The 13,155-nt window shown below is 43.0% G+C and overlaps 1 protein-coding gene across 4 annotated transcripts in view; it reads left to right on the top strand.

Annotated features, from left to right (window-relative positions):
• DYM (dymeclin) overlaps window positions 1–12,721 on the top strand; it is a 206,112-nt gene extending 193,391 nt beyond the window's left edge. For all 4 annotated transcript variants that reach the window (XM_041461668.1, XM_041461667.1, XM_041461666.1 and 1 more), the window contains one exon: window positions 11,209–12,721. In XM_041461668.1, the coding sequence (XP_041317602.1) occupies window positions 11,209–11,358 (150 nt within the window). In that variant the 3' untranslated portion in view covers window positions 11,359–12,721. The remainder of the gene's footprint in view (window positions 1–11,208) is intronic.
• Window positions 12,722–13,155: the final 434 nt, after the last annotated feature.

The following is a 13,155-nucleotide window of genomic DNA, read 5'->3' as shown; positions in this document are numbered from 1 at the left end:
TGAAAGCATGTCTGGGACCTCATCACTGGAAAAGTATGCAAACTGAATCACTGTGCTCTTCTCCTGCCACCTTTTGTGTTGGGGGAATATGGTCGACACAAATAAATGGGAAAACAAAACAACTGTGACATGGTAGTAACTCTAGATTTGGGGTGAAAGAAACAGGCAGATGAAAACAGCATTTTGACCTCTCAATTCTTTGTGCTTCTCGTGGATTATCCCAAGACTGTATTAGAGCAGAGAAAGGTCATATAGTAGTTTGCAAAAGGAAAATTCGTAAAACTGTGAAATTAGTGGGCTTTATACTGTCAATATGCTTCAGTCCCTTCCCAGCTCAGATGCTGAAGAGCAGAGAGGGGAATGCTGGAAACTCCATAGATGGGTCACAGTCTCCATCAGCAAGAGCAGTGTAGGACTGAGTCAGATGACAAAATCTTCAGCTCCTTTTCCAGAGTGGAGGAAGAAAAACCTAACCCTAGGCATGACAATCCTATGAAAAACAAATAAACAAACAAAACCCAACAAAACAAACAAACAAACAAAAAGAGTGAGAAAAGGGTAATATTTATATATTACTGGGTCAGGATATGTACATTGTCCCTAGAAGGCTCCTGAGGTGCATCCCGCTGGCATCAAGGCAGAGTGCCAGAGAGATCAAGGCTTCTGTGCCTTACCAAAACATGAAAGTGTGGGTCATGTTCTTAAAATCCCGTAGTTTCCTTCCCTGTCACATGTATATCCAGCACCTTCTGCTCATTTTGTGTTGCTGATTGCATGGCACACACCATGGCAAGAGTTTTATTTGCACAGCAGTTGGATCTTTGGTGGGAGTCGGAGTCGGGCAGCAGGGAGAGGTTTATCTGGAGTTTGTTTCAGGACGGTGGGATGGTGCTGTAGCCTAGGTGGGGCAGCCATCCGTGATGTTATCTGGAGCACAAAGCATTTCCATGATAAACAACATTCCTTGTATTTTAGACTAGTCTGCTATCAAAGTCAAAACAACTGCTCTGGCTTAAACAGTAGCACTCGCTGCTTGAAATGTAAAATATATAATTGGCTGTAAGATTTGTCTAGAGCAGATTCTCCATGTCTTTTAATATCTAGCTACACATATTAGTGAACATTCATTATTCAGCAGGGTTCTTTTCTGTAAAGCTTCCATCATTCGTGCATTTCATAGGCCCTTTTAAATCCTTTCCAGCAAGTTTTTCCTTACTGTTAAAAAAAATTAATAAATCATATCAATCAGACTAAAAGTGTGTAACTCACTTTTCAGAAAATAATTAGCAGATGGTTGTCTCTGACATGGGAAGTGGAATATTGTTGGGCATTTATAGTATTGGCTTTGTGTTTAAAAAAGGGTGATGAAGGGAATATAGATCTGTCCTTTTTATCCAGAAGTTGAAGCAGACTTTGTCCAGATACACAACTTAATTCTTCTCTACTGCCTTCACTTAGAATATCTCCAAGAGGAGACTTTGCCTTTCCAATGCTACCTCACCCTCCTTTGAGTTCTTCCACATCGTTGCAAATAAACAAATCGCCTGGGAAGAATCATTTTGGTCTTTGTCAAGTCCTGTACCATAAAAACCCTTTCATATTTTATATAAGGGTTTCCCACTCACCAGGTGATACTGGGGCTCTGAGAGCAGCATGAGCTTTTTCTGGAGGGAGCAAGCATCTCAGGATCTCACAGATCACAGAATCACAAAATCATTTGGGTTGGAAAAGTCCTCTAAGACCATCAAGTCCAACTATTCCACCAGCACTGCCAAAGCTACCGCTGATCCATGTCCCCCAGAGCACATCCACACAGCTTTTAAATGCCTCCAGGGATGGTTATCTGCTCCAGATCTGGTTGACTGCAGAACTGATCTTCCCCTGCCTTCTCTTGCTTCCTAGACTTTATAAATACATTTTCTGTCTTCTTCAAAGTGATCCAAACAGTGCATGTGCATGTATGGACTTAGGGCAACTGGAGCTTTTGCCCAATTTGAGACCTTCAAAGAGTTGTTCCTCATGAGATGTTCCCAACTGATTTATCGCTGCCAATTTCTTTAACTTTACCTTTTGCACACTTGAAAAGTGGCAGAATTCACATAATCATAGAATCACTGAATGTTTTCAACTGAAAGGAACCTTAAAGCTCAACTTTTTCAAACCCCCTGCCATGGGCAAGGACACCTTCCAGGATGTTCAAATCTCACTCATAAAATTCTGGAAAGAAAAAAATACAGCCTTGAATCAGCTTTATTTGGCAAGTGAGTGGTATTTTGGGGTTTGGAAAGTCTACATAAGGTGCAGGGTTTAATTCTAAGACTTTGCAAATTTATGTATTTCTAAGCCCTTCTTTGAGGGTACTGCTAAAGCATTATGGTCTTAACTGTGAGTTGAGGCATCTAAAATCTAGTTGTAATCTTGTAACCTTTTGTTAGCAGGTCTATAAGTCTTCTATATAAAGATGTCAGTGAATGAGTGATTTCTAAACTCCAGTTTTAACAAAATGTTTGCTGAAAACCTGCTGTTTTTCATGGTTGTGCAAAACCTTGCACATTAATCTAGAGAAGAATGGCTTGCAAGCTGAAGCACAGGAAGCCAGGGCTTAAACTTATTTGCATCTTCCTTACCAGTGGTAAAAATAGGGACTACTGTTATGAAATGTGCATTTTCTGCAAATCCCATGGTAGGAAAGGCTTATATGTCCACTTCATATCCATAAAAGTTTTGTGAGTTGATAGACTCATCCCCATTTGTGCTTTGGTGCCCTTTAATGCTGCTGAGAAATGGGTTCAGGGATTATCCGATTTTTCAGATTTTAATTCCCTAAATTCAAAAACACACAAAGGATTTTACTTATTTGTCTGAGTGGTTGGTGTATGTACATAACAAGTGCTTGAGCGAGGTCAGGACCAGAACTGTTTCTGTCACTTGGGTCAGTAGCTTTGTTCCTTCCATGTGTTTCACTCTCTGCTTGGTTACGGTTTTTTTCAATGTAAAAAACATCCTTTGTTTGAATTGTTGTCATTCTGAGTTGTTCATTTTTTGCTCAGACCTGTGTTCTTTCTTCTAAAAGGCCACTGTATTTTCTGAGAATTACCGTTCTTTCATGTTAAGCCCTGAAGTGAATTCTGTTTTTTGTTGATGGTACCTCATTTACATGCCCTGCCTTCATCCTCATGCTTCAAGTGTAATTACATACGTCAGTCTCTTTCTTTTCTTTTTATTTGGTAAAGCCAAATATAATATATGTATTATATTTTCTGCAGTGTTGCAAATGTCCTCATAGTGTTCCTGTTGTTTTCTGTCTCCATGGTCTGACAAGAAGTCTGATTCCTGGCTGTTGAGCAGTCCTCTTGGACATGTTCTGGAAAGATCTGTGTCCATCTAAACAACATGGCATAGAGAACAATCCTGACAGGAAAAGCAAATTCTAATTAGAGCTGTGAGTCCTTGAACTGTGCCTATAAACATATAATGTATGTAGAGATTGATGGTACTTAACTGTGTGTGATACATAGGTTTACTTCAGTCTTTAATCTTGGTTATCTTTTCCTCCCATTCCAAAATTTCTCCAGGTAGACACAGGATCTCTGAGCAGGGATCTCCTTTTTTCTCAAACTAATGGACTGAGGTATTTTCACAGAATCCTAGAATAGTCTGGGTTGGAAGGAAGCTTAAAGCTCATTGCATTCCAACCCCCTGCCATGGCAGGGACACCTTCCACTGTCCCAGGTTGCTCCAAGCCCCATCCAGCCTGGCCTTGGGCACTGCCAGGGATCCAGGGACAGCCACAGCTGCTCTGGGCACCCTGGGCCAGGGCCTGCCCACCCTGCCAGCCAGCAATTCCTGCCCAAGATGCCAAAATCTGTGCCTGCCCTGTGGCAGTGGCAGCCATTGCCTGTGTGCTGTCCCTGCAGGCCTTGTCCCCAGTCCCTGTGCAGCTCTCCTGGAGCCCCTGGAGGCCCTGGCAGGGGCTCTGAGGTGTCCCTGGAGCCTTCTCTTGTGCAGGGAACAGCCCCAGCTGGGCCAGGCTATCTTTACAGCTGCTAACCAGTGGTCCAGTTTATTTTCTGTGCTGTCTAGAAGTAGCCCAGAGTCCAGGAGTTTCTGATGTGGAACCCAACAGATCCTGAAATACCAGATACCTGACCTTGTCTTAAGCTCAGATATATACATTTATATAGTGCTTTTGGAATCTGTGCAGATAACAGCCTGATATGAAGACAAAAATGGCACAGTTGGGGTTGTTGACATTTATCAGCAATATTCCTTTCCTGGAAGGCAAAGAGACAAGTGTATATGTGTTTGTGTCTCTGAATTTCTAGGACTTCAAAGCTCTCATTATTTGCCATTCTATTCCAGACAGAAAACCAGTCTTCTTATGGTACCCTGCAAAGCTTTGTGCCTTGGCAGGCTTGCCACAAATATTTAACTCATTTAAAGCATTGTGTTTTTACCAATACTTATCTAGGCTGAACTGTTTGATTGATTTTTCTCAAAATGACCTGGCTTCTCAGTACTCTATAAAAAAATTGGTAATTGCTGAACTCTGACCAGAGGCACGTCTGCTCCTCTGGCAGTAGTTCACATCTGACACTGAAAATTCACTGCTGAGCATTTGTTTTCCTGCAGCTGTAGTTGTACAAACCTTTACTCAAAGTGATCTGAAAACAGAAATCACATATCAAAGAAACTTGCTGAAACAGTTCTCTCTCTGTAGATTAAAGTCCCCTACCCTCCTGGACCTGGAAGATTGTGACCCATTAGAATGTGGGTTACCGGTCTTATGGAATTTTACTCCCTGGGAACAATGTTGTTGTCTACTTCAGCTTGTGTAGTTGCTTAAACTTTCATAATTCTATTATTATAAATAATACTGTATTTAATTTATATTTATTGAATAATGTGTAATATACTTATTATATTTAGCTTGTGCACAGATGGTTTTGAACCTCTTATTTACCCTGAGTTTTGTGTTACTTTTTCCACCTCCCTGCCGTGCTCTGAGCCCTCATTTTCTTCACTGTCTTTCTGTTTGCACCTATTCCTTAGGCAGATCTCTGAACAAGATGTGTGGCTCACACCTAGTCTAGCACATTTCCTGTTTGCTTCCTTCATCTCCCCACCATCATCCTCTGTGCTGTGAGCCTGAGGAGGAGAAAAAGATGGTATCAGGCAGGTGTGGTGTAGCCCATACAGATACTTCACCAGAGCCACACACTTTCTGTCTGAAGTCAAAGAGAACACCGCAGACACGAACAGAACCTGAGAAAGATGAAACAGCCTTAACGCCCCACAAGAACTAAGTAATTGCAAAAATTCAATCTGTCAGTATCTTAGAGCAAGCACTGAGACATTTTCTTCCACAAATTGTGGTCTGTTAAAGAACTCAAGTCCTTGTATTTATATAAAACCCAATATATCAATGTTGCATATGTACCTGTGTACCCATACCATGAACAGTGTGCCAGGCATGATTGTTGAGTTGTTTTCAAGATCCTTGGCCATTAATTTGACTTAGATTGTTATTCTGGGGACCAGATTTCCAAGTGGCTTTGAGGACTTGGCAGTCAAGTACAGGTGTCATTTGTCTGCCCAAAATCTTCACAGATTGGTATGTTTGGTGCAAGGCAGGTTTTAGGGGTGATCCTTGTTGGGGTGAATATTCATTATAGACCCTATAATAGAGGCTTGGTACAGTGCTGAACCTGAGCCCTCTTTTTTCCCCCTGCCATTTGATCTACTTTGCTAACGAGGTCCAATCCTACAGATGCTCTGCAGGCAATACTGCTATATTTAGCAGAAACAATATGAAACACGTAATTTGCCATCAAGTCATTAGGTTACCAAACAGGATTCATGGTAAGCTTTTCAAACACAGAGAAATCCCATTTTCAGAAAGACTTTGAAGCTTTGGATTGATGTAAAGTTCACATGAATTTGACTCTCAAATGTGTTCAGACTCCTTTGAAAACAGCACTTCTCTGCTCAAAGAGTCACCTGCTTTTGAAAATACTGACTCGTGCTTGATTGCTGTTTCAGAAACCAGAGTTTCCAACCAGAACTCGAGGAAAAGAGGGTTCTCCAGTTTTTTATTAATCCAGCTCTTTAATTTCTTTGTTTTCCACAGTGACTGCCCAATATCTTTGATGAATGCTGCTTTTCATCCAGCAGAACACCTAGATCAGGGAAGAAGCAAAGGCATTGCTCTTAAAGCAGCTCCATCTGGCCTTGCCTGCGTTATCTGAGTGGAGATCATCCACTGACATAACACTGTAGCCTGAGAGCAGCTCTGAGGGTTCATTTAGAGGGAAGGGGATGTTTTATTTAATGTATGGCTCAAGCCTTATAGCTCAGATGCCTCTGAGCTGTCTGGAGCAGGGCCAGGTGCACTGGCCATGATGTTCCCTTCCTCAGCGTTAACTGAAAAAAAACCAAACAAAAAAAAAACAAAACAAAACAAAACAAAAAAAAACAACCCAAAAAAACACCAACCAAAACCCAAACCAACAAAACTCCCCAATGTTGTTGAACTTCTGTGGTGGGGGAGTTACTGCACTCCAGTTCTGTGTCTGTTATAGGACTTCCCGTGGTTTTTCATCGAATCATGTGATTGACAATGCAGACAGTCTGCAAAGTTCTCAGTCTGTCTCGTTTGTACCCTCGTCCCAACCACGAAATCTGACTTCTGCTTTGTCTGGCAGAAGAAAACAAGATAGGGTGATGTGGTGGGGTGATTCACTGGAGCTGATAAGTGGTGTCTGTATTTAAACTGTGCCGCTCAAACCGTAATGTTACCTCTGTCTCTCACGTTTTCAAGGACTTTCTCAGGCTGGTTTATTTTAAGCTATCTGGGGTTGTCTGTCCCTGTGTGGGGTGGAAAGAAATGCAAATAACGGCTCCAATGGACCTGTTTATGTCAAGGCAAGGAGTTCAATAACTTAAATAGTGAACATGGTTGTATATTGGATCAAAACAGGGTTTGGGTTGGGAGAGACCTTAAAGCTCATCTCATTCCACACCCTGCCAAGACTTTCTGTCATCTTAGGTTGCTCCAAGCCCTGTCCAGCCTGGCCTTGGGCGCTGCCAGGGATCCAGGGGCAGCCACAGCTGCTCTGGGCACCCTGTGCCAGGGCCTGCCCACCCTGCCAGCCAGCAATTCCTGCCCAAGATGCCAAAATCTGTGCCTGCCCTGTGGCAGTGGCAGCCATTGCCTGTGTGCTGTCCCTGCAGGCCTTGTCCCCAGTCCCTGTGCAGCTCTCCTGGAGCCCCTGGAGGCCCTGGCAGGGGCTCTGAGGTGTCCCTGGAGCCTTCTCTTGTGCAGGGGAACAGCCCCAGCTGGGCCAGGCTGGCTCCAGAGCAGAGGGGCTCCATCTTTCCACACCATCCTTCCAAATAAACAGGGCAGTGAAGGAAAAAAAAGATGATTCATCCCATGCCAAGGCTTTTCCTCTATCATTAAGATTGCCATTTAAGATGCCTTAGCACAGTCTCCATTTTTAAGTGGTGCTAAAAATCTGGTTCATTGGAGTGTCACCAGCCAGGGCGCCAGTGTCTTTCCAGAAGTAAGTTGGATACAACAGCAGTAAGGTAGAAGAAAATAGATTTGTCCACTGCAGGTTTGACGTGCTACTTTGGCAATTTTGTTAACCATGATAAACTCCTCACCAGTGCTGGCTGGGTTATTTCTGGAAGTGCCCTGAGACCCATGTGGCCTGGTTGCTTTACAGTGTCACCTCTCTGTGTCTGCAGCACACAGCCAGGTCCCAAGGCTCCTGATCACTCATTTGAAGTGACATGCAGGAGACAGATGGTACAAATATGAATTTAAACATTCCTTGGACTGTCACCTGAAAATCTTGAAAAGATTTTTTAAAATCTTAAAGCTTTTTGGCATCAATCAAGCTTTTTACATGGTGTTTAAATCCTGCTGTTACAAATAGTTATAAAGTCATTCTCATAAAGAAGAAACTTTTGATGATTTTGTTTGTTAACAAATTCTGTTTTCAGTGAACACCCTGTTAGTGAAACAGTGTGGGTAGTTTTTTATCTCAAAGTGGATGGCTGCCATGGTTAATCTTGCAAGTTACATCATTGAATCACTGAGGCTGGAAAAGCCCTCTAAGATCATTGAGTTGAAACATTAACTCAGCAGGACTGTGCTCACTACTAAACCATATTCCCAAGTGCTGCATCCACACCCCAAAGATGCTGGTGCAGTTCTCTCCATGCTGGGCCTCTATGATTTCTCATTTTAAATGAATAAGAAACCATGGCCAGTACACAGCTGTGGGTCATTGCAGTCATCTAAAGAATGTGGGTTTGAATTGCTGGCCTGGAATTGTAATTTTTCATGTCTCATCAGCAATGCATTGAGCTGTCCTGAGCCTGCTGTTCAGGTGAACCATCAAAAATCCATCACTCCTAATGTTATCTACATTCTTTTTATATAGACTCAATCAAAACTGTGTATATGTAGTGGCAGTGTGTATTACTGCTCTCCTTAAAAATCTCATTCTCCTTGCCTGCATTTCCAAGACACCCCCGCAGGCTGTTCAAAGCACACGTAGAGAGTCCAGGCTGACTGCAGTGAGTTACAGCCTTTAATCTGAAATTGATTATTAAATTGCTACAGTACACTTGCAATAAATGGAAACATTGATCAGCCTGAAGAGAGGCTGAATAATAAAATTGATGCATGGCTTATTGCCTGAAAATATGAATGCTACCTGAGCCATTTTATGCTGCTCTTCCAGCTGAGAGATAATGGGATAGTAAAACCTGAGCATCTCAGATGCAGCTGTTGGAATTTTTGATGTAATTTTGCTTACTGTCATAAGGCTGAAGGTGTTTTTTAAGCTGCACAAGAGCCCAAGAATGGTCCCAGGCTACTGCCACAAATGTTTGCAAAGCCAGTAGCTACATCTGTGACCTGAAGGTGAAAAAGAGAGTTGTGTTTAATTCAATTCAAATTAGAATCTTTAATCACTTTCCCCTTCTTCCCTCCCAGAAGGGCTGCCATGGGCTGCATCCCTGGTGTGCAGCATGCCACCCCTGGGGTGAAGAGTGGCAGCTGTGTGAGACTTTCCTCTGGCTGGAAGTGTTGCCACGGTGCAATCAGCAATTCTGCTGATGCAGGGCTGAACAGAACGTGCTCCTGTCTACCCTGACCACAAGCCAGGAAGTTTTGGAAGGAAGTGGGGAAGATTACACTGAGGATAAGCAGAGTAGAATGTCAGGGCTTTTTTTAAACAAAATAAATACTAATGAAAATATACATGAGGGCTTGGTGGGGGGGTGGCAGAGGGGGAAGACAGGGACAACTTCAGAACTTGGAGCCAAGTTGGGAAGGGATAGAGAATGTCCATGAAAAGGAGGATCTCATGAGCCTGGTGGGAAAAGAAAGGTTAGGTGAGTACAAAAGAGAAAAGTATGCTAAAGAGAGAGGATAAGGATGCGGTGGAAGGGAGTTGGCATGGCAGTAGGCTGGGAAATTGGAAGTGAGAGGTGGTGATGAGTGTGGGTCTAAGGACCTAAGAGTGAAAAAACCAAGTGATGCAGAAGATTCCAAGTGATGCAGAAGATTAAACAGGCTGGTCAAAACAGACTTGGAGAAGAGAGGTTGTAGAGAGGTGGTAGAAAGTGGTTTAGATGCATAGAATGGCTGTGGGAGAGTTCTCTACCACAAACTGCATGTCTGACACAGGAAATTAAACTTGCTGATGTACCTTTGAGATTCTGGGCTTTGAACTCAACAGGAGTTAGATGCAGAAGAGCCTTTAACAACCTTACCTTTTAGCTGCCTGGGTTCCTTGAACAGAGATAGTGCAGAATCCTTTAGGTTGGAAAGGGCCTCCAGGATCCTGGAGTTCAGCTGCTCTCCCAGCACTGCCAAGGCCACCACAAGCCCATGTCCCCAGTGCCACATCCACATGTTTCTACAACTTTTCTACAAGTGTACATGTTTTCTGACTCCAAGAGCACAAATAACATGGGAGCATTGAAGTTAAATACCTAACCCTGAAAACCAAGTGTCCAGGAAGTGCCCCTCAAAGGAGACTGATCCAGCCAGAATCCTTGTACCCTTAGGGCAAGGAAACAGGACACTGGGCTCAAGAAATAGGATAGGGAATCCCTTCATTATTAATGGGCAAAGAGGCTCCTTAGCCATTGCTGTGCTTGTTCTGATCATGTCACACGGTGGAGTTTATTCTTAGTCTTAGCCACAGCCTTATAAATAATAAAATGGGTCATGTTTTATCTTACCCCAGTGATCACTGTAATGCGGCTTTTGCCTGAGACTCTGCCAAGCTCAGACACAGGCAACATTTAGAAGTGTATAAAGTGAAGAGCACAATACAAAAGTAGACTCAGCTCTTTCCAAAATACGCACTTACCAGGAATGAACCTGGTGGGTTTGCAGTGTGCTTTGGGAGGGAAAAAATGAGAAAAATGGGAACTTGAGCGTGTCTGTCTCTTCTCTCTGGTGACTGGGGACAGGACCCAGGGCACAGCTGGAGCTGTGCCAGGGAGGTTTAGGTTGGAGATCAGGGAAAGGTTCTTCCCCAGAGGGTGCTGGCACTGCCCAGGCTCCTCAGGGAATGGGCACAGCCCTGAGGCTGCCAGAGCTCCAGGAGCCTTTGGACACCCTGCCAGGGATGCTCAGGGTGGGATTGTTGGGGGGCTGTGCAGGGCAAGAGCTGGGCTGGGTGATCCTTGGGGGTGCCCTCCAACTTGGGATATTCTGTGATCCAATGATACCATGAACTGTGTTTATGCTTTCAGCCTTTTCAGAGGATTCTCCTGCTAAGGAGCCAAGTACAATTAATCACAAAATGTTTTTAAGGGAAAATGCAATAAATGCATTTGTACATGCACGAGCAAGAAGGCTTTTGAGGAGCTGCTAAAAATGAGTTTTCCTTAAGACCTTTGTGTTTTGTAAAGGATTCACGTGTTTTGTCTGTTAACAGGCAAATGGATTGTGACCAACAGTAAAAGGCTCGAATACAATATGCTAATGTAGCATTTATTCAAAGAAGAAATTATAAATTATCTCTTTACCCTATAAATATTTTCCTTGGGTTCTAATGGTTTAGTTCTTTCCATTATTTTTTTCACCAAACCTCTTTCTTCAGTGTTTATGTGGGCTGTGTGTTTGTAAGCAGACATGCAAACCTTCCCTCACTGGAGTCTGGCTTCTTGTTGCAGAAGTTCCCCGAGCTGAAGTTTAAGTACGTGGAGGAGGAGCAGCCTGAGGAGTTCTTCATCCCCTACGTGTGGTCCCTGGTGTACAACTCTGCCGTGGCCCTGTACTGGAACCCCCGTGACATCCAGCTCTTCACCATGGACTCGGGCTGAGGGACACCCGGGCCAGCCCAGCCCCGCTCCATCTGACAGGAATTGAACCTCTGCACCCCTTCCAACCTGACCCCCTCCAACTGCCCCCTACGACCCCAGAGCCAGTGTCCAGCCCAGCCTCACGCTGGGACAGACTGGTGTGGGGCACTGATGGCTTGTAGGCAACCTTGTGTTTATAGTCTGTAACCTAGAGCTTGTTTGATGAAAATGAGGCCTTACACATGGGGTGTGATGTTACTACCAAACACAAACCTGAACGTCCTTTTAACTTAACAGGCTAAATGAGATTGCAGGCTTTGATTTGGAAGCAGTGTTTGTATTTTTGGCTCTTTTGAATGGGCAGCTTCCTTGGGTCAAGCTTTTTATGGTCTCTTGGATGCTGCTGTGGGGTGCTCGTTACCTGTCCTTGTTTCCACTCACAGCCCTTCCTTTCCGTGGCACTGTCAAGGCTGCAGCCCTTAAATTGCTGTCTACGCTGTCATCCGAGGGAACTAAGCAGCATCTTAATCAGGTTAGCTCCCAGGCAGATTCAAAACACTTGATTTAGATGTTTGTGGGAGGATTTTCAATAGCAAGTCTTCTGTTGTTGTTGTTGTTTGACTGACAAATACTCTCCAGAGGGCAAGAAACACCTGCTTTCGGAGTCAAGTCCCTTACAGACTTGTTTTTCTGTGCTCCTGTGCAAAATTGTTCCTGGAAATTGAACGTGTAAGGGGGGAAAAAGTCCAAAGAAAATAATTACAAGATTGTAAAATAGACCAGTGTCCTGTAAATCTGTGCGTAATGGTGACAGTGTGTTTTGGGGATCCTTGACAAAACTCTGTGTTGAAAACCTCCTCTTGGCTTTTAAAGTTTTATGGCAGAAGTATAAATTTATCTGAATGTAGAATACTACTCTCTTTTCTGTTTGTTTTCAAGTGCCCTTTCCTGATACACCTGTTTCAGCAGTGGGAAAAGCAAAAGAAGTGGTGTGATTTTGAAAGAAATCGCATTTTTCAAAGTGGGGATCATATTTTGGGGATGCCTGTTGCACACATGTGCACCCACTCTCCTCGTCCCACGTGCTGCTGTGTGGGGGACTGTCAGCAGTGCATTGCATGCCAAAACTTCAATTTCAATGAATTAGTTCTTGAAGATGCGTGGCAACCCTCTGTCTTCACTGCCTGCTCCAGCATGTTCCGTTTGTTGACCTGAGGAATCGGGTGCATTTGCTTTCAGAAAGTCCTTTGAATGGCTTTAAATAGAATTTCTTGCACCGTTTCATCCCTCTGAAGGATGTGCTAAGATTGTACTTTCCTTTTATCTGCTTATTTAGAGACAGAAGTCCATTTGAGTCCTACACAAATGGAAATGCTGGCTTATTTAAAAAAAAAAAAAAAAAAAAAAAAAAAAAAAGCTTTTTAAATTTTTTTAAAAAAAAAGGAAAAAGAATGATTGGTTTTTTTAAAAAAAAAAAAAAAAAAAAAAAAAAAAAAAGCTTTCTAAATTTATTTAAATATAGCTGCAAAGGGATATATAGAGCCCATAAGCATTTAGGACTTTGAAATGGCAGAAGCTTTTGAGAAAAGACGATGGTAAGATTGGAGATGCAGTGTTTTCTTAGGCAAATAGGAGAAATTAATGAACCATGACTGAGCTGCACATAAGTTGATCTGTATTTTGGATTTATTCTGTTTTGTTTTGGTCTTTGAGCAAACGTCAAAAGGGGATAACTATTCTTGGTTACTGTAGTGATTTGTAATTTTGTCTTTATTAAAAGACTAAGAGTGTTTGTGAGTCAACAGGGCTGCCCAGATT

Source organism: Pyrgilauda ruficollis, unplaced genomic scaffold, assembly GCF_017590135.1.
Source record: "Pyrgilauda ruficollis isolate IOZ18807 unplaced genomic scaffold, ASM1759013v1 scaffold150, whole genome shotgun sequence".
Classification (NCBI taxonomy): Eukaryota; Metazoa; Chordata; class Aves; order Passeriformes; family Passeridae; genus Pyrgilauda; species Pyrgilauda ruficollis.
The sequence above is the reverse complement of the archived record's forward strand: the minus strand, read 5'-3'. Positions and strand labels throughout refer to the sequence as shown.